Here is a 1,386-nt window from a genome sequence, read left to right on the forward strand (position 1 = left end):
TAATCGAGCATACCTGGAACCTGTCAGGAAACAGATAAAACTAAGGGAAGAAGAGGAAGAAGATGACTACTTTCCCTCGGAGGAACCAAAACCCCCACAGCCAGTGAGGGAACAGAGAACAGACCAGGAGGCGGCGACCCCGGCAGAAGGTCCCACCAACACCCAGAAGGAGCACACGACAGAGGATACCGCCAGAAAGGCTAACATATACATGAAGGGAGAAGAGAAGAACATACCCAACTAAAGGAGCAGAAAACGCGATATAAATTTTGATTTTATTTGGTTGATTAAGCAAGCAAAATCTTTCTATAGTTTATTCGATTGGCAATTATAAAGAAGGGAGGATGTTGGGCGCGTAAGAAACACTAGCGCCCTCGCGAAACGCTCCGAGATATATATATATATATATATATACACGGGTTGTCGCTCTGCGAGGGACGACTCTACTTCCGGGGGTCATTCGTGGGGTAATAAACGATTTGTAGACATAACGTTACGAGTTATTCCCTCCACACTCTCCAGTAAGATCCAACACACGTTCGATCTGATACCTCGTTCGTAGAGGGATGCGCTGACCGGCGTGATAGACGGGCGCATGCGCACGCCCGGATTGGCAACCGGAAATAACGCGGCGCACCACTTAATCTATTCCGTCGAAGCTAAATTAGGTCAAATCGGACCGGTAGACGAAAACGCGATCAAAACAATACGGCATTTGAGTCCGATCAAAGAATCTATCTCGGTACGACGCGGGCACCGCTAATAGTCAAGAACACATGCTCAGAGTAGCCTCAATAACAGGCTCGCAAGACAGACACGCGTACGGAAACGAAAAACGAACAATGAATTACTTGCGTCGATGCACAACGGAATCACACGCACGATAGAAATACGCGAAGACGCTAGGTACTCGTGAACTCGCGGACACACACACTTACAATAAACTCGCGCACTCGTGCACAAGGGCTTTGCGGCACATTTGCGACGATCTCCAGGCGGCTCGATACGCGACTCACGATACTTCCGGTAGTCCACGGCAGATTCATGTGGGAACCCTCGCACTTGGGGACGGACGCCGACAACCAAATACTACGAACCACGTGTAGCCAAAAGGGCCCACGCGACGAGACTCGAACACGAAAATGGCGTTTCCGTCCGCAGAGTGCGAATGAGATCCGCGACCTGCCCGTGGCTTTACAGAATTTTGATAAAGAGGGTCACTTCACCAGCACGATCTCCTTCTCGACGTCCTCGATCTAAGTCCTCCGGGCCGGCAGCCTCTCGTCCTCCCTGTATCTCTCTTTCGCTTGCTCGCTTACCCGTTCGTGGGCTCGACCGCTCGCCGTAATCGCTCGCACGCAAAAGCGGCGTAGATCGCGTTCGATA

The 1,386-nt window shown here is 50.9% G+C and overlaps 1 protein-coding gene across 1 annotated transcript in view; it reads left to right on the plus strand.

Annotated features, from left to right (window-relative positions):
* Positions 1-244, plus strand: part of LOC105457947 — an 8,690-nt gene extending 8,446 nt beyond the window's left edge. Inside the window, exon 7 of the mRNA XM_011702925.1 lies at positions 35-244. Within this exon, the coding sequence (XP_011701227.1) occupies positions 35-244 (210 nt within the window). The remainder of the gene's footprint in view (positions 1-34) is intronic.
* Positions 245-1,386: the final 1,142 nt, after the last annotated feature.

Source organism: Wasmannia auropunctata, unplaced genomic scaffold (genome assembly GCF_000956235.1).
Source record: "Wasmannia auropunctata unplaced genomic scaffold, wasmannia.A_1.0 LD336103.1, whole genome shotgun sequence".
Classification (NCBI taxonomy): Eukaryota; Metazoa; Arthropoda; class Insecta; order Hymenoptera; family Formicidae; genus Wasmannia; species Wasmannia auropunctata.